Genomic DNA, 18,754 nt, shown 5'->3' with positions numbered 1-18,754 from the left:
CCCCAATTTATCCGGGCTTGGGACCGGCACTGAAAGTGGCTGGGGTTGGTTCCCTGACCGGGGATCAAACCCGGGCCGCAGCGGTGAGCGCGCTGCATCCTAACCACTAGACCACCAGGGAACCCCAAAACCTCTCTGTGGTAGCTTAAAGGGAATTCTAAAAGCCACAATCCAAAATCTTAATGTTTGATTTTCTAAGATAAGTAGCATTATAGCAGTGAAATAGTTAGGACTCCATTTTAATGCCTATTGATTAGAAATGTGATGTTCAATTCTCTGCTGTCCACATATATTTGGCCATGTTAAAAGAGGTGATACTGTTTTTTGTGTATTTATAAATGCTTTATAGCTGTCATAATCCAAGCTTTAGTCATTATGTTTATAACAGTGTTGTTGGATTAATGAATTTTACTTAGCAGAAGGTATTACTTTGCTAACGGCTCTGGCAATTGTGCTGCTACGATTTTGAACACAGTTTCTTATTATTGCCCCCATTCTAATGTGTTATTGTTTATATAGAAACACTTTATTTACAGGTCTTGTAGGGCAGGTATGCTGCATAATATAAGGCTAATAAAAAACATAGTAATTAACGAAAAGATTCATATAAGCATTGATATGGGGATGATTTATGAGAATAATACTCGGTCAGTGCTTTTAAATGATCCGAAGGTTTCTGTCAATGTAGAGTCTACAGGACTGAAGATGGTTTGATTTTGTCTGCTAAAAGAAACAGAAAACAAACAAAAGACTGATGTTGAACTAGTATTTAAAGTAGCTTTTTATGCACACCAGGAATAATGCTTTTTTTCTTTCATAATATGTGTCCATATGACTTTCTACTGTCTTTATTCTTATAATGGTCCAATTAATATAATTTAACAGCTAAAATAATGATATTTTACTATAGTCTAACAGAAACAGGCAAACAGAAAAAAACACGCTAAAAAAGCAGCACCTGCCATCTGAAATATTAAACAGATTTTAGCATTAAAGACACTCGTGTCAGCTGTCATTAGCCATAATCCATAAGAAGATGCACAGGTAAACATGTACAAGATAATACAGAGTAAAATAGGATATAAGTTCATAATAATTAATACAAAGCATTTTCAAAGCATAATTCTGATTTTATACTGGTGTATATAGCTGTTTTTAGTTAGGAAAAGACTGGTCTTCTGAGGCGCTGTTTGTGAATGTCCTGGGCACGTTTCTGCCTCTCCGTCAGGTTGCTGCTTAGGTTCTGTCTGATGGCAGGAAGTATAACCTTCTCTCTCACATGCACATGAGGCTGATGCCTACAGCAGGACAATTAGCACAGATTACTGTATATATTTTTATATAAATACATTTTTAGCTTTAATTTAATTATAGTTACATCTTGATATGTTAAACAACTTAGAACATGCCACCCTTTGTTGTAATTCACCCAATTTTTAAGTGATCCAAAAATATTATGCGTTACTTACTTTAAGACTGTATGTTCCAATTCTTTTAGAAGTAACCAAAAAAATACGATGGTCAAAGATGCTGTGTTTTTATTTGTTTATTTGTTTTATTATTTTAACACTTCAAGACTTAAACTGGGAAAATGTGCCATTCTTATGTATTGTCTCCTGATTACTATTTGATATTAAAACTAAAGGGCTTTAATGTATAGCGAAAACAATCAAATTGGACATGTTGTTCCAATACTTTATTTATAATCTACAGTATCTTACTTTACCCCCTAAAGCTATTCCACATTTTATAAAGTGTTACAACCTGGAACTGGAACTAAATCTACAAAAAATAGCCCAGGTGCTCACGGATTCATTTGCAAAACAGTTCCTACCAAAAAAATGTAACTACTCTGTAGGAAGGTCAATAAAGCCATTATTAAAATATTTAAAGAATCATAACCAAGCCTTTGTCTAGAAGAGGTTATCCACTAAAGTCCAAAAAGAAGTACAGGTCCACAGTTTAGATTAGAAAATCTTTTCATAGGACAATTATAGTGATATAAATGAAACTATTAATGAAAAACACCAAGAGGTGAATACTTAAGGCACTGTATAAATCTATATTATTTATAAGAAAGGAATATAGACGTTAACGTATTATATTTTTGGCAATGGTTTTATCTACAGTTATAAAATTTGCAACAACTCTCCACTTCTAAAAGCAAGAAATAAACAACAGTGTTGGTAAATGTCTCTGATTTCCAGAGAGTACCTTGACAAAGTGACATTGAAAAAAGCACCTTGTGAAGTCAGAGAGATGTGTCTTTGTAAAATTGTAGACCTCAGGTGGGACTTTCTTTTTGTTTAGCACATCTGTGAGTACAGCTTTCAGTCGTGACAACTAAGAGAGAAGAAAAATACAGCCTTGATACACATTGTTATATTACTTATTGTTGGTTAGCTCATGAAGTGTGTTTAATCCTTATTTTGTTTGCCGATTACTGAAAACATGTTGTGCACTACATGACACATATAAACATATCGCATTGTTTTCATGAGAATGCTTTGATGTTTTTATATTGATTAATTGATTCTCGACAGTGACACTGTGCTACTCCATCCATACCGGAAACACGATTTGTATTGTGCACATAAGAAAACTTCGATTTTGTTCTGTGCATGCGCAAAATAGATGACTTCCTGTCGTTGCCAATGCTTTTACAGTCTAGCAATATGGATTCATACTACTTTTAATTAATATAATTTCATCATATTGCATTAATTAGATTTATTCTATTCTATTTTATTTTTATGTTTTATTTTTGCGAGTGCAAGGTGGAGACAAAACAAACTTGTGATCCACCACTTAATATGTTTGTGAGGGAACTCAGATTTTACCTCTGAAACAAGAATTGCATTTGGTACACATACCGTACCAAAACTCCTGTACTGAAACGGTTTGGTACAAACAAGTGTACTATTACCCCGCTAGTCTACAATAAATTTAAATGAATTATTATTGACTAATCAAGAATTCAATCTTTAATTCTCATCTAGTGTGATCCCATACTTTTGTTTAATATATAACAGTCTTATATATAAAAAATATGCATATGGAATTGATACAGTTAAGCATGTAATTATATATTTTACCCCTATATTATAATTAAACTTTATCCACAACATTTAATTTTAAATCAGCATGTGTCTATATGAACAACAGATTCCTCACCTCCTGAGACTGCATGGTGTTGGTATTATGTAGCTGTCTGATCGTGGCCTCACACTGCTGCAGGGTTGGAGAGCGTGGAGGCCGAGATGAACCGTCTCGGATCCTCAGAGGAAGCAGAGACACAATAAGGTCGTGTTCCGCTCCATGAAGTCTTGCCTCTAGCTTTTCTTCTGAGCTTAAGCAGATCAAAGCAATGGAAGATGGATGCTCTGGTGCTACTCATTTTGTGAATGTTTCCTATGTGCAACAGGTGGAGTGGGGTGCACTATATTTATTACCTGATGATTCCAGACTGGCAATGCTTTTCATTTAAGTTAGGACAAGGCTCTGAAAAGAGTCAGATTCAACACAGAGAGACTGATTTTATCTGTCTTTCGAGTTTGAAAGAAATGCTGTTTGGGTTTTTGGTACCTGGAGGAGGATGCTGTGCTCCCATAATCAGCTGATACTGCAACTCTGAAAAAAAAAGAATAATCATTCTGTGTGAAGTTATTACATTTTTTGCAGGTGCACATAATTTCTAGTGTCTACTTATTGAACTACAATGTTTGAAATGGTTCTTCATAAAGTACCTTTGTTAGCTCGCTTCAGGTGTTCAATCTTCTCGTGGAGCTTCTCCAGTGTGCTCTTATGCGTTTGCTGAAGGAACAAGATGTCTTTCTCCAGTGAGGCGATCCTCGCCCCGGCCGTGTCCATCCCTACACTGGTCTGAGTGGTCTTATGGTCGTGTCTGTGCAATTGCGCTGCTTTATGCTCACATTCACAGGAAATGAGAAGAGGGCAACGGGTCCGATCGAGGGTCCCAACCCGGCTCCAGCTGGGCAAATTTCGCAGAGGTGGTAAATTACCGGTAGACATAACGGTATGCGTTAAAGCCTGCCTTTAACTATTTATTCTTCCAGCGTCTCCCATTAGGGGTCGCCACAGCGGATCATCCGTCTTCAAAAGCCTGCCTTTAACTCTTATTTATATATTTTTGCTAGATCATCGCTCTTACATTAGCACAAAGCAGTATTGAACCAAGACCGCGTTCTGATCCATCAGTCGAGTGCATTTTAAAGTAAAACCGTTAATCTGATATCAGTCTGAACACACTCAGCTACCTACATGACTGTCTAGCGAACACTACCTGGATGAGACTTATCCGCTTGGCGTTGAGGAACACATCTCTGATCGAAAAACACACCTGATAACATTAACCAGCTGCACGGATCACATTCATGATGAAAAATCAGCCGTGGCGATTAACAAGTCACTTCCCGTCGTCTTCAGCAGGAATCAAACGTTGTCATGCCAACGGTAAACTTGGCATGAACACCGGAAGTTATGTGGACATGACCTTTTAAAGTGTTCTTTGTTGTTTTTAAACGGGCCAATTCAAGTAATGTTCCTTATCTTTTTAATGATAGGTTATTATGATTTTCACAACTTAGTTTTTTTTTTTTTTTTTTTAAATAACTTCGCTGTGCCTCGCAAACCACTGGATCTCCAGACTGTTTGAGAACCATTATTTTAAAGTCATCAAACCTATGAATAAAGGCACTCGGACAAGCCCCGATACCACAAACATGGTCTGCGGACCTTTATTTTCCATGACAAAAGATACATAAATGATTACAGAAGGGAAAACATAGCAGAATTGTCACAATCCACCCCAATATAAAACCGAAAGAAGAAAAAACGGGTGTAAAATTTAATAGTACATGTTTACACTTAGATCTCTGATCAAAGAGTAAACACACACACACACACACACACACACACACGACATAGTCAGGGCATGCTGTGAAATAAACAATTACAGAACTATAAACAATTTAAGTGAACTGCAATCATATGAATACACACGAGACTTGCGATTTTCTCAGATAAAATTGCACTGTGAGCTAGGATGTTCACAATTACATAAACTAACAAAACCCACCGCGGAAAAACAAAACAAAAACACAACACCACGTAGGATTATAATTATAAAGAAACCATGAACACGCTAACACAAATTGGCACAACAGAACACTTCTAGAGCACACCCGATGAGCCTAATAAAAATGGAAATGCCATGGAGATCAAAGCTGATAGATGATAAGACCATGTGCAATGAATAATTAACAATATACAAGATAAAATAAATAGCCTATCTGTATAGCTGTGGGAAATGTGTGTTTTCTCAAAAGACACTCATCATCAAATATCTAACCAGCTAAAAGTACTTTTTTTTTTTTTTCACAAGACTTTGGCAAAAATGAGGACATTTCTGCTGCACAGTTTTGCAAAGGCTGGTTTAAAATGTATCTACAGAAAGTCAAACTCTGGCATTAAGATCAATTGTTCTGACCAGCCAAAAAAACACTTAAAATTTTATCAAACATGAAATACATAAATATAAAACATACTGGGCATTTGTTAAGTGCAGAGTTTAATTAAGTTTCAGTGTTTAGAAAAAGAAACCAACCACCCCCTGTGAAAATACGGTAACTGGATTTTGTGGAATATTGTTAACAGTGTCTGTGCACGGAAAAGTGAAAACACACTTTGGGTTGATTTGTGTGCGTGCATTTATGTATGCATATAAACAAGAACGGCTGAAAGTTAGATCTAATGTGATTAGAAATCATTAATTATGGTGGCTTTTTAAGTTAACTACAATGTGAAGCATTTTATATGTGGAATGTCACAAGAGACTGATGTGTAATAATTAGCAAAAGAAAAGTGGAGGAAACCAATAGTTCTTAAAACTAATTAAAAGTTGGATTACTGTATGCTTAATCTCAGTCTGTGCTTAGCTTCACATTAGTACATAGTAAAGCATGCCAGTTTTTTGACCCAAACGGAAAGGAGTTTTGTTTGGGTCTTAAGCCTTTCCAGGCAACTACATGCAAACTTTGGTAACAAAAGATAAGCATTTCCCCAGTGATTATCAGCCATTCCAGAAGCACTGCCATAATAAAATACTGGCAATTTAAAATATGAAGATGAGACAAGGGCAAACTGGCAATACTAGGCATATAGATGATTTATTACATGGCACATGGACCATGGCTTGTTGGGAAGCTGAGAAAAGGTACCTTAAGCATGGGGTGGGAGGGCTGGACAACAGAAAAGACTTAAGAATGCTTTTTCATCAGGGTGTGTAAGCAGGTGGTGGTTGGAACTGGTTGGCAATATCATAGTCAACTGGATAAGTCTCACTGCTTTCCTCCATCTCAGAAAGTAGTTCTAGGGCCTGCTCCTCTTCCTCAGTGGGATAATGGCGGAGCAAATTGGCAGCCGTGGCTAAAATGGAAGCCCCTCCAGCTCCAGCCACCAAGTAAAAACTGATGGCGAACGTAACGTAGATAAGCGATCCGTGATACTTCTTGTGTTGCTGCTGTAGGGTGAGGATGAGCTCCGAAGCCCAATAGCAGAAGCCAATCACAGTGGCACACTGTAGAACTAGACAGTGAGGAAGATTGCAGAGATATTCATTACAAGATTTATTTTATAGTTGAATACATTGGCATTTTCCCTGTTTTTTCTTTAATAAAATTTTCCATAACTAAAATAAAACAGCAGAAAGCATAATGACATGTTGAATACCTGTAAAAATATGAGCGAAGGCATATCGGCGTGTAATTTTGAGAGCAGGGTGTTTAGGCCCAAAGACATCCAGAAGAAAAGCTGTCAGACTACACAAGATGCCCAAAAAACAGAAGGCAGCAATGACTCGCAATAGAAGAATCGTCTGGGAATTAATGCAGTAGTCTGTTGGAACACAGAACAAAAGTCTATTTAAATTGAAAACAATTTAAAAGAATCAATTACAGAGTCATAATGTTTGCCTATTTTTCAGGCAAACATTTTATACGCGTATATAATTTTTTTGCTTCTAAAAGAAAATTCAGGAATTTTCCTAGGACAAAACAGTTATTACTGAGCTGAGAGTGAGAAAAAAAATGTGGAATGTGTGGAGGTTCCTGCTTTAAAAATAATGTTTAAATAAAACTGCTACCAATAAGTATGTTGTGATGTGCATACTGTTGCTGGGTGTCTAGCGGCTGAAACAATTCAATTTTACCAAAACCGCAATAGTCTTCCCTAATGAGTATTAAAAAGTTTAGTGCCATTTATGAATAATTGCCTTCAATGAGTTTCTCGTCTATGTATCCCAGCACGTCGGCCACCCCAAGCTCCTGCCTGGGACAGGTTCCTCCATGGACCCGCAGCCATGCCGGTTCAGCCAGGGCCGTGCACAGGGCTGTGATGGAGAGTGCACCAGGAAATGCAGATGCCAGACTGCGTTCGGGCTGTTTGGGAACGGCAGGCCCACCTCGTCTCCTGCGGGCTGCCGGAAGAGCGCTTCCTGCTGGGGCGTACATCCTCCACTAACCAAAACTTACAGCTGAACAGCACAATACGGTGGGGCTTAACTCAGAGACTGTCCTAAAATATTGAAACAGACAAATGTGGACATTTGAACTCATTTATCAGCAGTACTACCATTATGCAACATTTAAATTGTCTTATTAGAGATACAAAATTTTCTCTTTCAATATTGAAACTTTGAGTCAGATGAGCACCATTCAATAACGTTTTCCTTCACGCTTGCAAAGATTCACTGGCATTGTATGTATATGATAATATAAAAACTCCAATCTTCTTCTTTCAGCGCCACAGCAGATCATCTGTCTCCACACACCCCTGTCCTCTACATCTGCCTCTTTCAAACCAACTACCTGCATGTCTTCCGTCACCACATCCATAAACCTTCTCATTGGCCTTCCTCTTTTGGTGGCTCCATCCTCAGCATTCTCCTACTGATATACCCCATGTCCCTCCTCTGAACATGTCCAAACCATCTTAATCTCACACCCTCACCGTGTCTCTAAAACGTCCTACATGCGCTGTCCCTCTAATAAACTCATTTCTAATCCTGTCCATCCTCGTCACTCTCAACGAAAACCTCAACATCGTCAGCTCTGCTACCTCCAGCTCCACCTCCTGTCTTTTACTCAATGCCACTGTCTCTAAGCCATACAACATCGCAGGTCTCACCACTGTTCTATAAACTTTCCCTTTCACTCTTGCAGATACTCTTCTATCACAAATCACTCCTGTCACTCTTCTCCACCCACTTCCCCCTTCATGCACTCTTTTCTTCTCTTCACTTCTCTAACACACTCTCCATTACTTTGCACTGTTGACCCCAGGTACCTAAACTCCTCCACCTTCTCCACCTCTTCTACCTGCAACTGCACCTCTTCTACCTGCAACTGCACCACTCCACTGCCCTTCCTCTCATTTACACACATATACTCTGTCTTACTCCTACTGACTTTCATTCCCCTTCTCTCCAGTAAATACATCCACCTATGTAAAAACTCCAATCATCCATAATTAAAAAAATAAATAAATAAAAACCTAGTTTCAAAAATACATTTCTTTTCTTAAACCCATTTCCAATTTGTGCCTTTTGTCATAGGACAGCCAATATGTTTTCTCAAACATCTGATCCACAGGGTATCAGATTGATGCCATCTCTACTTACTGACGGGGCACAGACATGTTCATGCTGCCTATGCTTACAGCTGCATTTGTCTTTCATTTATAAGGATAACAAACAAACAAAAAATTAAAATAGGTCTATTATATTCACTTATTCAGTTAATACCAGTTTAAATAATTGACAATTTATATGGAAATGTAGAAGTTTCTTAGTACAGTTAAGATTAGAAAAAGGGACATTGGATTCGTTTTTAGTTTCCTTGCCTCTCTGTGTGTGTGTGTGTGTGTGTGTGTGTGTGTGTGTGTGTGTGTGTGAGAGAGAGAGAGAGAGAGAGAGATTCTACTGGGATTAATCACACAGCTCACTAAAATACTACTTAATTGATAAACAATTATTCAAAGGCATTTAAAACCTTGAGGAGGTTAGTGGTGGTGTGTGTTAAAATGACAATCAGCCTCACTGTGAAAATTAGTTGCATGTGTTTTTGATGAATATTGGAAGACAAAGATGATCGTTGAATGGTAACGGAAGTTATGCGTTTATTGTGAACAAAAACTAGTGATTTTTAATCTAAAACACTCTTCCTCGTGTGGAGACACTTACCTGTTTAATCACAGATCGTGTTTACTCAGTCAGATCCAGGCATAGCGGAAGACTATGAAGTTTATTTTACAGTAATCGCACAGGCCTAGATTCACTCAAACGCACGGAAGCTAACCAGCTAAATAGCTCTGTAATCTGATAATTTTACATAAACCGGCACATGACAGGTTCCTAAAATTATCCTATCCTCTTTCAAATCACAAAACCTTACAATAAGTATTACTAAGACAAAGCCATTTTCCCTCTTTACACCTAGTCACAAAACAAAAACACAAAGGCTGTGCACTAAGCAGCCGACAATCCACTTCCGCGTTTACTCTCCGCGCTGCATTTCCGGTTCCTGTTTTACATGGCAGGTCACGCGCTTGTGAAGTGATCATGTATGTACACTATCCCTTAGAAGGCTCCAGTCTTTACAGGGAGATCACTGAAGCGTCCATTACAGTTGTCAAACAACGCGCCATTAAAGCGCTCTTGAAAGTCAGTTCACATGAATGAATCCGGTATTTAAACGTGACAATTTTATAAGATGAAATAGGGAAATTAACTGGCAAGGAAGGGGAACAGGTCTGCAAAGTACAACCCTGATTCCATAAAAAGTTTTGTAAAAAATTTAATAAACAGAATGCAATTATTTACCATTGTCAAACACCCATATGTTTTAAACATGGAAGTTTTTTTTAATTTGATGGTGCGCAACATCAAAAAATTTGGGACGGGGGTAACAAAAGGCAAGAAAAGAAAGGGTCTAAAATGAATCAAACTGCAGAAACATCATTTTGCTACTAATTAGGTTTATGGGCAACACATTTGTAACATGGTTGGATATAAAATGAGTATTTTAGAGAGGCAGAGTGTCTTTGAAGTAAATATGGGCAGAGGTTTAACAATTTGCCAAAAACTACATCTACAAGTTGTGAAACGGTTTCAGAATATTGTTCCTCAACATCAGATTGCAAAGAATTATTTACTGTACATCATAACAAAAGATTAACAACATAAAAGATAGTAACTGAAAACATCTGGCACGTAATGACAAAATATGACAAAGAAGATCCAGGATTGTTGTGCTGCTAGAATCCTGTATTAGACCTGAATGGGACAACATTCCTCTTTCAAAACTGCAGCAACTGCTTACCTCAGTTCCTAGCATTTTATGGACTGTTGTTAAAAGAAAAAGGAATGATACAGTGGTAAACAAGGTCCAATCCCAAATAATTTTAAGTTTGTTTCAGCCATCAAATTCAAAATGACTTTTTTTCTAGGAATGGTACATTTCCTCAGTTTAAACATTTTTGTTTTAAAGTTTTTGGTTCTATTTTTAAGAAATAAGAATTACAGGGTTGACAGAGGAGTTGTGTTATTGTATGAGGACGTCAGGTGTGTCAGAAGTATGTGACAGTAATGACAGTACATGTATGAGGACAGTGTCACAGCAGTGAAGTGAGCAGTAGGAACGACAGACTGGTTCAAGGATGGGCTGCGAACCCTTTTCTGATTGCAGTGCTGATGGACAGGTTGACTGACAGTCAGACAGGAGTCTCCGTGGACTATGATGTTTGCGGATGATATTTGTGGTGAGAGTAAGTAGCAGGTTGAGAAGAGCCTGGAAAGATGGATGTACACATTGGAGAGAAGGGGAATGAAAGTCAGTAGGAGTAAGCGAGAGTACATGTGTGTAAATGAGAGGGAGGGCAGTGGAGTGGTGAGTTTTTCTTTAGGAGTGACAAGGACAAACAGGATTAGAAACAAGTTTATTAGAGGAACCGCACAGTATATTTAATACAGAATATATACTGGTGAGTGCTATTTTTTCTGTTCTTTATTGTCTGTTTGCAGAGTTTTTGTATTTCACCATTTGCAATAGGTTGCACACAACGCACTTTGTGGCTAGGACTACTTTTAGTTCTTAGCCCCATGTTCCATGGGACAGCACTGGAACCTAAATGCAAAGACACACTGAATCCACAAATCCATAAGGAAGCAAAAGAAACTCAAGAAATGTTAACACTAGAATCAGAGTAATAAAAGATCAAGAGGGTAAGCATACAAGACTAAAACAGGACTCTGGGGCAACAACAGGAGATTAGAAATACAATTTGAATAAAAACAAGGACTTGGAGACTCGAAAAGGACTCTGACAAAGGTGAACAACCACACAGCAGTCAACAAAACTCAGACACAAAAAACTAACAAGAACCAAAGCAAAAAGTAACCTAAACACAGCAAACAAAACATGAACAGTCCCAGAATGTCCAGACCCTGGCAGGACCCCCATCGTAATGTGCAGCTCCTGATGTGCCAGGTGGGCTGGGGCACTCTGAGGAAGGCCCTCCCTGTTCCTTTCAGTATCAGAGGCTGTTTGATGTCCCCACTTGAGAGAGGAAAAATAATCAAGGAACTTTGGGGCATGGAAGCAGCAGTGCCATGAGACCGGCTCTGGAGCAGGGCAGTGCAATGAGAGAAGCTTGGGAGCTGGGCAACTTCCTCTGCAAGGCTCAGGAACAAAGAAACAACCTTGTCGTGGCTCTGGAGCAAAGTGGCACCCTCTGTGAGGCTCAGGAATGAAAAAACCTTGGAGCTCAGGAATGGAGAAAAATTCTTTGTGGTGCACGAGAGTGATGCAAACAAGTTTTGTGGGGTTCAAGAGAAACCCTTCCAGTGGAGCTTGGAGACTGGGCAGCACCCCCATTGAGAAAGAAAGCTGGGCGACACCCCCAGTGGGACTTGAAAGCAGGAGAGGCTGTTTGCTGCTGGGGTGGCTGAATTTGTGCCCGAGCTCCTTGCAAAAAGCCAAATAGCTGGAGCAACAGAACATGGAAACGAAACAAAGAAATACACTCAAACAGCAAAAATTTGGGAAGGCAGGAAGCTCAGGACACACAAACTAAGAATGAGAGATGCCCCTCTACAACAAGAAGAACTCGTGAACAGGCAGGAGCCACAGGGAAAGCACAAATCTCGACACATAGAAACAAAACCAAATTGCCACAACTGCAAAACAGTTAAGTAAGATAATGGGAACAGGAGACACAGGGAATAAAAGCTAAGCATAACTGATATCAAACAAATAATAACAGAATATGTTAATAGCTCAAAAAGGACTCAGAAACAGCACACAGCCAGCAACAAAGCTCAAACCCATAATGACCCAACACAAAAAGGGTAACTTAAATACACACAACAAACGAGGAGCAGGTGAAAGAAATTAAACAGTTAGGGGCTAGGGAAAAGGGATTAGGGAACAGGGAGTAGGAAGTAGAGGCCCAGTGGCAGCATCTGGTGGACAAAACATGAACAGTCCCACAATGTCTAGACCTTGACATCTTAAGTGAAGCTTTTATTGTCATTTCTACTATACACAGTTGAACACAGTACACAGTAAAAATGAGACAACGTTCCTCCAGAACTCTGGTGCTACACTAAACAACATAGAGCTACAACACACAACATAAAGCTACATAAAGTGCATCGAGTGCAAACAGTGCAGACAAGAAACAGTGCAGACAGACAACACAAGACAGTGTGGGACAAATACACATAACACAAAATAGCACCGAGCAGTAAACCTACTGTACATTCTGAATATACAGTACTGTGCAAAGAGGACTATAAAAGACTATGAGGAAAAGTATATGTAAACAGACACAATGCAGTGCAAAAACAGCAGTAGCAGCAGTCAAGAGGTGCAAAAAATAGCAATTAAACAGTGTAATATTGTTAAGTATAAATATTAAATAAATTGTGGTGGAATGGATTGAGATGAGTAATGAGTGTTTGTTGAGTCCAGCTTGTACAGTTCAGTACCACACAGTTGAGTGTGTGTGTGTGTGTGTGTGTGTGTGTGTGTGTGTGTGTGTGTGTGTGTGTGTGAGAGAGTTTTAGTTTAGTTCTGTGTTGAGGAGTCTAATGGCTTGCGGGAAAAAGCTGTTACACAGTCTGGATGTGACGGCCCGAATGCTTCGGAAACCGCTTACCTGATGGCAGGAGGGTGAAGATTGTGTTTGAGGGGTGTGTGGGGTTGTCCACAATGCTGTTGGCTTTTGCGGATGCAGCGTGTGGTGTAAATGTCTGTGATGGAGTGGAGAGAGACTCAGCTGTTCTCACGATCCTCTGTAGGGTCTTGCGATCTGAGACGGTACAGTTCCCAAAACTGGGAAGGCAGTGATGCAGCTGCTCAAGATGCCTTTGATGGTCCCTCTGTAGAACATTATCAGGATGGGGAGGGAGATAAGCTTTCCTCAGCCTTCTCAGGAAGTAGAGATGCTGTGCTTTCTTGGTGATGAAGCTGGTGTTGAGGGGCCAGGTGAGGTTATCTGCCAGATGAACAATAAGGAATTTGATGTTCTTGACAATCTACACTGAGGGTCAATCAATGATCAGTGGAGAATGGCCGCTCTGTGCTCTCCTGAAGTCCACGACCATTTCTTTGGTTTTGTCAACGTTCAGAGACTGGATGTTGGCTCCACACGAGGCTGTTAACTGTTCCACCTCCTCTCTGTATGATGTCATTCTAGCTGATGAGACCCTCCACGTTTGTGTCATGGGCAAACTTGACGATGTGGTTCAAGCTGTGTATTGCTAGACATGCTGTTTCCGATCCGGACTGACTAAGGTCTCCCAGTCAGGAAGTCCAGGATCCAGTTTCAGAGGGAGTTGTTTAGGCCCAGGGATCAGCTTATCAATCAGATGCTGAGGAATGATTGTGTTGAATGCTGAGCTGAATCTATGAACAGCATTCGTACATACGTGTCCTTGTTGTCTAGGTGGATTAGGGCCAGATGGAGGGTCGTAGAGATGGCATCGTCCGTGGAACGGTTTGGACGATACGCAAACTGCATGGGGTCCAGAGTTTGTAACACTTATGTGATTTTTCCAAAACAATGAATAAATCTTGAATATGTGATATATCTTGAATATATTAATGAATATATCTTTAGCACATTGTTTATGATTGTGAATATCTTGCTTTATCTTGCCCTAGTGAAATAACAGAGATCACATTAAATTCGATTTAATTCCTATCGCTGGTAAGGAAGATATCTGTCAAAGAGGTTTATTACACTGAAGAGCAAAATGGGTGTGATTAAATTAATCAAATGACAGTGCCTGTATCTCAGCTTTGTTCCTACAGACCAAAAAACTGATTTAATCCCGGGTTGGGACTGATTTCCGTAAAATAAAAACATTCAAGTATTTGAGATATTTTATCTGGCACAAAGGACTGGATAGGTCTGTGTAGGGGGCGCTATAGAGCCTAGAACAGTATTGACCCAGGAAGCGGCGAAGAAAGAACGAGCAGGAAGTCGGAAGCATCTGATAAACAACCGTTATTAAGTAGCAAATGGTGAAGTTCTGTTCATCTTAACAGGTCACCGAAACCGTCTCGCACTTCGTGTGCAGTTTTTAATCTGTAAAGCCCTCGTGCTCGTGTTAGAAATGAAAGACACTTTGCAGCTTTTGCACAGACTGAGCGCTCACCCGGACTCGCGGTGCTGGTATGTGGCGTGGAGTCCTTCAGGCGCGCTGCTGGCTTCCTGCGGGGGAGACCGAGCTATACGGATATGGGGCAAAGAAGGTAAACCTGATTTCCATTTTCACACCGTTCATACCCGTGAATGAGGTGTAAAATAAATTGTATTGTACTGAGTGATCTGTGTCTGCGCAGGAGACACTTGGCAGTGTAAGTGTGTGCTGTCAGATGGACACCAGAGAACTGTCAGGAAGATCTCCTGGTCTCCTTGTGGAAATTATCTTGCATCCGCCAGCTTTGATGCCACCACGTGTATATGGAAAAGAAAGGATAACGACTTTCAGGTAAAGACCTCTGGAGGTGCACTGTAATATTAGGCACAAAGATGTTTAATTCCTGTAGGTTGTTAGGTGGGGTCTCTATGGGTCACACTTTTTCCAACATGTCATACAAAAGCTCAGTCTGATTTCAAGGTTCTTTAGATAAAGTATCTGATCTGTTTTTTTATCAGTGCCTTACCGTGTTAGAGGGACACGAAAATGAGGTGAAGTGTGTCGCATGGGCCCCGTCTGGTAATTTACTAGCCACCTGCAGCAGGGACAAGAGTGTTTGGATATGGGAAGGTACGTATTATAAATTTAAGCTATAACAAAATATTTTCCCATTGCAGCCTAAACAACCCTTTAGCTTTTCAGTGAAAAAAGAGTAAAAAGGCAAAAGATTTTGAGTACCTGTTTATCCCAAGGGTTTATACTAGTTTACTATTGTTAGTTAAAATACTAGTTTATTTGTTTTTGTTTTTTGTTACCTCCTGACAGCATGACATTCATGTCAAGAAGAAGACCACATATATATTTAATTTTTGTTGTCAGTTTTTTTTTCTTGGACTATGCAGTTCTCAAATTATAGTGTTTCTCAATCATTATTTATTGAAGACTGCAGCACTCTGGTTTATGTTTTTGATGCAGAAGAGCCTTGAACTAATTCTCTTTCCATTTTCTGGGCATCAATACAGTCAAAATACTATTTTTATACTTCGTTTGCTCCATCAGATTCGTGGGCAACAGTAATAGCTGCGTCCATCTAACCAGTGAATATACAGAGATGAGGGTAACACAACGTTTTTTTATACCTGCGTTTTTTCTCTTTAGTGGATGAGGTGGATGAGTATGAATGTGTGAGTGTTGTAAATTCTCACACCCAGGATGTGAAACATGTAGTTTGGCATCCCACACAAGAGGTATGATGTTTGTTCAAAGATATCCAAATCTATCTTTTATCATCTGAAGTTCTGTCTGTATCGCTGTTAATACTGCACTGTACCTACTTTTTCAGCTTCTTGCTTCAGCCAGTTATGACAACACAATATGTATTTATAAAGAAGAGGATGATGACTGGGAATGCCGGGCAACCTTAGAGGGACATACATCAACAGTTTGGAGTCTTTCTTTTGACCCTGAGGGACAGCGACTGGCCTCCTGTAGTGATGACCGCACAGTGAAAATATGGAAGGAGTGCGGGGCAGGTGAAGACATGAAAATGTATTACATAAATGAAATAAAACGATTTAATGGGTCTTGACATTTCTGCATGTATGTGTGACTTAACTACAGGTGATGAATCTGCAGATGGGTCATGGAAGTGTGTTTGCACCTTGTCTGGCTTTCACAGCCGTACAATATACGATGTTGCATGGTAAGTAGTAAAATTTACTTTGACCATTTCCTCGTACTAGTATACTGCTGGTATTTCACTTGATTTTAGTCAGTTGTAATAACTAGAAAAAGAAATATAAAAATGTCAAGTCTCTTACTGTAGATTCTGCCACACAAACCAAAATGCATTTATTCTAACAAGACATCTTAACATTTTAATATTTAAATAGTATTCATATTTGGACTTTTCAATCAATGTCATTGTTTCTACCAAGTAAAACACAATTATTTAAAGAGCTGGAAGAAGCCAAAGCATGAGATTGAGATTAATCATGTACAAGCATGAGATTATTATTACACATTTGAGCTGGACTTTATTTTACTCAGTTGTCCGTCCACATACAGGAATATTTCTGATTATGTAAAAATGATCAGTCACATGTGCACATTAATGAATCTGCATAGAAAATTGATTTCTATCAACCAAATCCTACCTCAGATGATGTGTGTAGTACAGCAGTGGTAAGGATGTGAAGCAAATTGCTTGTGCTGTAGTCAAAGCATTAATATGGTTCATAGTATTCATATTACTGCTTTATGTTTCTGGTCAAACATACTTGTTCATTAGACATTCACAAAAAACATCTGATATGGCAACAATCTGCCTGTTGTGAGGCTGATTTGTCCAAACTGTTGAAAAATTTGTGACTCCTACGAATCATTCCTTTTAGTCATATTATTTATGTCAGGAGTGTCCAGTGTGGGTGCAGGTTTTCATTCCAACCAAACAAGGGCCACATCAGATTCCACCTGTTTCAATCTTCATTTTTAATGGACTATACACGGTGTGGCCCTTGTTTGGCTGGAATTAAAACCTGCAAAAGAAAACCTGCTGGAAAAGATTGGTTTATATGCTTGTATGCTTGGCTTGTATTCTGCCTAATGGTCTACGAACTTAATAACCGTAACAGTGCATCGTTTGTGTTAAATGTATTTCTTCATTATTTTGTATTATTTTCAAACCCTTTTAGGTGTCGTCTAACTGGCGCACTGGCTACAGCGTGCGGAGATGATGGAGTACATGTTTTTAAGGAGGAAGCAGCCTCTAATCCAGAGCAGCCTGTGTTTTATGTATCTGCTCATGTCCCTAAAGCCCATAGCCAAGATGTTAACTGTGTAGCCTGGAATCCAAAACAAGCAGGTTTGCTGGCTACATGCAGTGACGATGGAGAAATTGCTATCTGGGGCTACCAGTCAGATGCTTAATGTGGAGAGGGAATGTTCTGTGTGAGATCTGCACTGGCTTCCGAAAGCACTCAGAAGTTGAAGAGCTCATTTCTACTTGTGTATTTGATCTGCTGAAATGTCAGAAGTTCTGTTTTAGAGTCTGATATTTTTTTTTTTCTTTTTTTTTTACAATGATTCATATACAGCAACATTACTGTTTCATTTTTCTTCCCAGCTAATTTCATGTGTAATGTTTTTGGAAAGGTGTATAGCATTCTTACTGTGCTGGAGCACCCACCTTAAACATTTTTCATTATTGTTTAGGCCTGTTTTACTGGACAAAATTGTAAAGCTTTGTTAATGAAGACTAAAGATTATGTCCAAATACTGGCTTCTCAAATAGGCTTTTGCATAAAAAATTTTAATGATAAAACCTTATAAAATCTCCTTTGAAATTATCCAGTTGGGTTTAAATATACACAAATAAGTGCTATGTATATCTGTATGTTTTCATACACTATATGGACAAGATTCATATGTGCTTTTTTGAAAATCCCATTTCAATCCAAAGCTAATTAATTAATAAAGTCAGTCATTAGTAAAGTCAGGTACTGATGCAGGGTGAGGAGGCCTGGGGTGCAAAGGTGTTTTGTAGGATTGAGGTCAGAGGACTATAGCAGGCATTTAAGACTCCACTCCAGCCATGTAAAACATGTTTATGGAGCCGACTTTATGCACAGGGTCATTTTAATGCTTAAACTGGTTTGTGTCCCCTAGCTGCTTTTACATCCAGAGACATCTTATACTATAATGTGTACCAACTTTGAGGTAATGGTTTGGGAGGGAAAGCCACATATGGCTGGAAAAAGTCATGTCTAAATACTTTTATCCATATAGTTTATATAATCCTAGAGAGTATCTGGCATTTGTGTGTTGATCAATAATCTAGCAGGCTAAAATAGCATTTATTTGAGATTTGTACTTACATTATGTAGCATTTTTAGCAGAAATGTTTTCATCTAAACACTTAAAACTGTTCTTTAACTGGACATAGCTTCAGCTATGTATATATGTTTAAAATTTCTATGGGCAAAATAAATGATTTGATGTAGATGGATGAGTATTTTTTTATTGGTGTTA

General features: G+C 38.9%; 3 protein-coding genes across 5 annotated transcripts; 1 reads left to right on the top strand and 2 right to left on the bottom strand.

The window, feature by feature from the left end:
* LOC124400320 (coiled-coil domain-containing protein 74B) lies at positions 1-4,633 on the bottom strand. 3 transcript variants are annotated; one of them, XM_046872051.1, is made up of 7 exons: positions 4,304-4,633; positions 3,747-3,991; positions 3,586-3,630; positions 3,453-3,501; positions 3,175-3,349; positions 2,243-2,343; positions 1-1,298 (listed from the first exon to the last, which is right to left on the bottom strand). In XM_046872051.1, the coding sequence occupies exons 2-7, from the start codon at positions 3,868-3,870 to the stop codon at positions 1,160-1,162; spliced, it is 633 nt and encodes a 210-aa protein (XP_046728007.1). In that variant the 5' UTR covers positions 3,871-3,991; positions 4,304-4,633; the 3' UTR covers positions 1-1,159. The 3 variants fall into 3 exon arrangements, with proteins under 3 accessions (XP_046728007.1, XP_046728006.1, XP_046728005.1); XM_046872050.1 differs by having other exon boundaries at positions 4,361-4,633; XM_046872049.1 differs by having other exon boundaries at positions 3,747-4,633.
* A 99-nt stretch (positions 4,634-4,732) lies between these two features.
* tmem127 (transmembrane protein 127) lies at positions 4,733-9,601 on the bottom strand. The gene is made up of 4 exons (XM_046872052.1): positions 9,260-9,601; positions 7,292-7,593; positions 6,751-6,915; positions 4,733-6,606 (listed from the first exon to the last, which is right to left on the bottom strand). Exons 2-4 carry the CDS (start codon positions 7,527-7,529, stop codon positions 6,296-6,298), a joined length of 714 nt encoding a protein of 237 aa, XP_046728008.1. The 5' UTR covers positions 7,530-7,593; positions 9,260-9,601; the 3' UTR covers positions 4,733-6,295.
* A 4,922-nt stretch (positions 9,602-14,523) lies between these two features.
* Positions 14,524-18,727, top strand: ciao1 (cytosolic iron-sulfur assembly component 1). Its single transcript, XM_046870865.1, has 7 exons — positions 14,524-14,837; positions 14,928-15,076; positions 15,244-15,355; positions 15,884-15,972; positions 16,068-16,257; positions 16,346-16,427; positions 17,419-18,727. The coding sequence occupies exons 1-7, from the start codon at positions 14,699-14,701 to the stop codon at positions 17,651-17,653; spliced, it is 996 nt and encodes a 331-aa protein (XP_046726821.1). The 5' UTR covers positions 14,524-14,698; the 3' UTR covers positions 17,654-18,727.
* The last annotated feature ends 27 nt before the right edge of the window (positions 18,728-18,754 follow it).

Source organism: Silurus meridionalis, chromosome 17 (genome assembly GCF_014805685.1).
Source record: "Silurus meridionalis isolate SWU-2019-XX chromosome 17, ASM1480568v1, whole genome shotgun sequence".
Lineage (NCBI taxonomy): Eukaryota > Metazoa > Chordata > Actinopteri > Siluriformes > Siluridae > Silurus > Silurus meridionalis.
This window is presented reverse-complemented; position numbering and strand designations above follow the sequence as displayed.

Excerpts from the sequence above, each read along its gene's own strand:
- LOC124400320 (XM_046872049.1), bottom strand. The coding sequence starts at position 4,032 with ATGTCTACCGGTAATTTACCACCTCTGCGAAATTTGCCCAGCTGGAGC. Across the intron at positions 3,350-3,452 it reads TGCCAGTCTGGAATCATCAG|CTCAGAAGAAAAGCTAGAGG; the intron begins GTAATAAATATA and ends GATCTGCTTAAG. Across the intron at positions 2,344-3,174 it reads ACACCATGCAGTCTCAGGAG|TTGTCACGACTGAAAGCTGT; the intron begins GTGAGGAATCTG and ends CTTCTCTCTTAG.
- tmem127 (XM_046872052.1), bottom strand. The coding sequence starts at position 7,529 with ATGTACGCCCCAGCAGGAAGCGCTCTTCCGGCAGCCCGCAGGAGACGA. Across the intron at positions 6,916-7,291 it reads AGACGAGAAACTCATTGAAG|ACTACTGCATTAATTCCCAG; the intron begins GCAATTATTCAT and ends GTGTTCCAACAG. Across the intron at positions 6,607-6,750 it reads CTTCGCTCATATTTTTACAG|TTCTACAGTGTGCCACTGTG; the intron begins GTATTCAACATG and ends CTCACTGTCTAG.
- ciao1 (XM_046870865.1), top strand. The coding sequence starts at position 14,699 with ATGAAAGACACTTTGCAGCTTTTGCACAGACTGAGCGCTCACCCGGAC. Across the intron at positions 15,356-15,883 it reads GAGTGTTTGGATATGGGAAG|TGGATGAGGTGGATGAGTAT; the intron begins GTACGTATTATA and ends TTTTCTCTTTAG. Across the intron at positions 16,428-17,418 it reads ACAATATACGATGTTGCATG|GTGTCGTCTAACTGGCGCAC; the intron begins GTAAGTAGTAAA and ends AAACCCTTTTAG.